The sequence below is a fragment of the Lipotes vexillifer genome, unplaced genomic scaffold, assembly GCF_000442215.2.
Source record: "Lipotes vexillifer unplaced genomic scaffold, Lipotes_vexillifer_v1.1 C26734762, whole genome shotgun sequence".
Taxonomy (NCBI): Eukaryota; Metazoa; Chordata; class Mammalia; order Artiodactyla; family Lipotidae; genus Lipotes; species Lipotes vexillifer.
The window spans coordinates 1-1,589 of NW_006783046.1; the positions used below are offsets into that span (position 1 = coordinate 1).

Below are 1,589 nucleotides of genomic sequence, written 5' to 3' on the forward strand. Positions count from 1 at the left end.
CCCGCATCCCCTGCATCGGCAGGCGGACTCTCAACCACTGCGCCACCAGGGAAGCCCCTGGCTGATTCTTATTCGTACTTAAGGCCTCAACTACCCTCGGAAGACTTCCCTCCCAAGACTAGGTCTCAGACAGAGGTACAAACTGGTCCGGAAGCCTGGGCCCGGGTCCTTCGCCCGCTGTCTCCGCCCCTATGCCCGCCGTCTCCGCCCCCACGGCGTCCGCAGAGTGACTCCCGGGGCGGAAGGGGCGTGGCTCCGAGACGGAGTGGCCGGGACCCGGAAGTGCGGGCTCACGTGCTTGCGGGCTCACGTGCTCCCGCCCTCTCGGAGGCCTCGGATAAGAATGGCCCTGGAAGAGAAAAACAAACGGAAGAAAAAGAGGAGTGCGCGGGAGGGGTGAGTGGCCCGTGGCTCGTCTGCCTGGGCCGGAGTATGCGTTCGGGACCTCGGGGCGCTAGGGGTGGGGCGTGGCGTCGTGTCGCTGAGTCTCTGATGTTCGTGTCTAGAGAGAACCCGGAGGACGGCGCTTGTGGGAATCTGGCAGGAGACTATGAGGTTGGACAAGTCGCCAGTAGTTTATTCCACGGCAAGCGGCCCTCCAGAGGCAGCACGGGTCGGCTGGCTTCCCTCTTCGGCTCTTTGGAGCCTCAGCTTCAACCCGTGTATGTGCCTGTGCCTGAAGTAAGTCACTACGTTATACCCCGAATGGCCCATTAGAACAACTTTAGAAGCAAGCAACCTACCTTGCAGGGCATGCTTTCTAAAGTGGGGCAGGTAAGGATCAATTTTAAGTAATCTTTCATTACTGGACATATCAGTGAGAGAGAAAAGATGCTACTTTAGAAAGACCACTGAATTATTAAGAAGGATGAGGTCTGAAACATAACTTCAAACTTTTAAAAGGAAACCACCAAAAAAAGGAAACGGGATGAGGAGGAAGAAAGTTCATCCCAAATCCAAAGACCGCTTTTGCAAGAACCTGCCAAAAAAATGAAACTGAAGAAGAAACTTTCTGATGCAGACCGAAAGTTGGCAAACAGGTTGGTAAAATTTCTCTCCTAGTTGATGTTAAAGAAATTAGATGGTAAAGAAATTGACATTCTTATACCAGCAATGTTCATCTTAATTTCTTTTCTCACTTCATAGTTATAATTTAAAAATTTTTATTATGGAAAGTCCCATACATTTTCAAAAGTTGAAAAGGGTAAGGAACCCCATGTACCCAGCATCAGCAGTTATTAATACTTGGCAAATCTTGTTTCATCTTTACCCTATTCATTTCCCCCTCATTATTTGGAAGCAAACCTAAGACTTAGGTTTCATCTATAAATATTTCAGCACGTATGGAAAAGATGAGTTTGCTTTTCTTAAACTTATTCAGTCAGAGATCAAATTTCCCCCATTAGTTTAATTTTTTTAAAAAAACAGTTTATTTGAATTGAGATCCATATAGCAGTACCATTATAGGTTCCTCATTAACTTTCCTCAGCCTGTCAGGCCACTGTCTTCATGCCCTTTATCTCTCTGTTCTCTCTTGGCAGGTGATCTTGTTACCTAATCTGATTTTTTTTTTTTTTTTTTTTTTTTGT

The 1,589-nt window shown here is 47.2% G+C and overlaps 1 protein-coding gene across 1 annotated transcript; it reads left to right on the top strand.

Moving 5' to 3' along the window:
* Positions 1 to 343: 343 nt before the first annotated feature.
* On the top strand, positions 344 to 1,040 carry LOC103076273 (RNA-binding protein 34-like; the record flags this gene model as incomplete). Its single annotated transcript, XM_007455662.1, has 3 exons — positions 344 to 396; positions 507 to 681; positions 904 to 1,040. Coding segments are annotated over exons 1-3 (365 nt in total), but the record flags the coding sequence as incomplete, so codon positions are not given.
* Between the last annotated feature and the right edge of the window lie 549 nt (positions 1,041 to 1,589).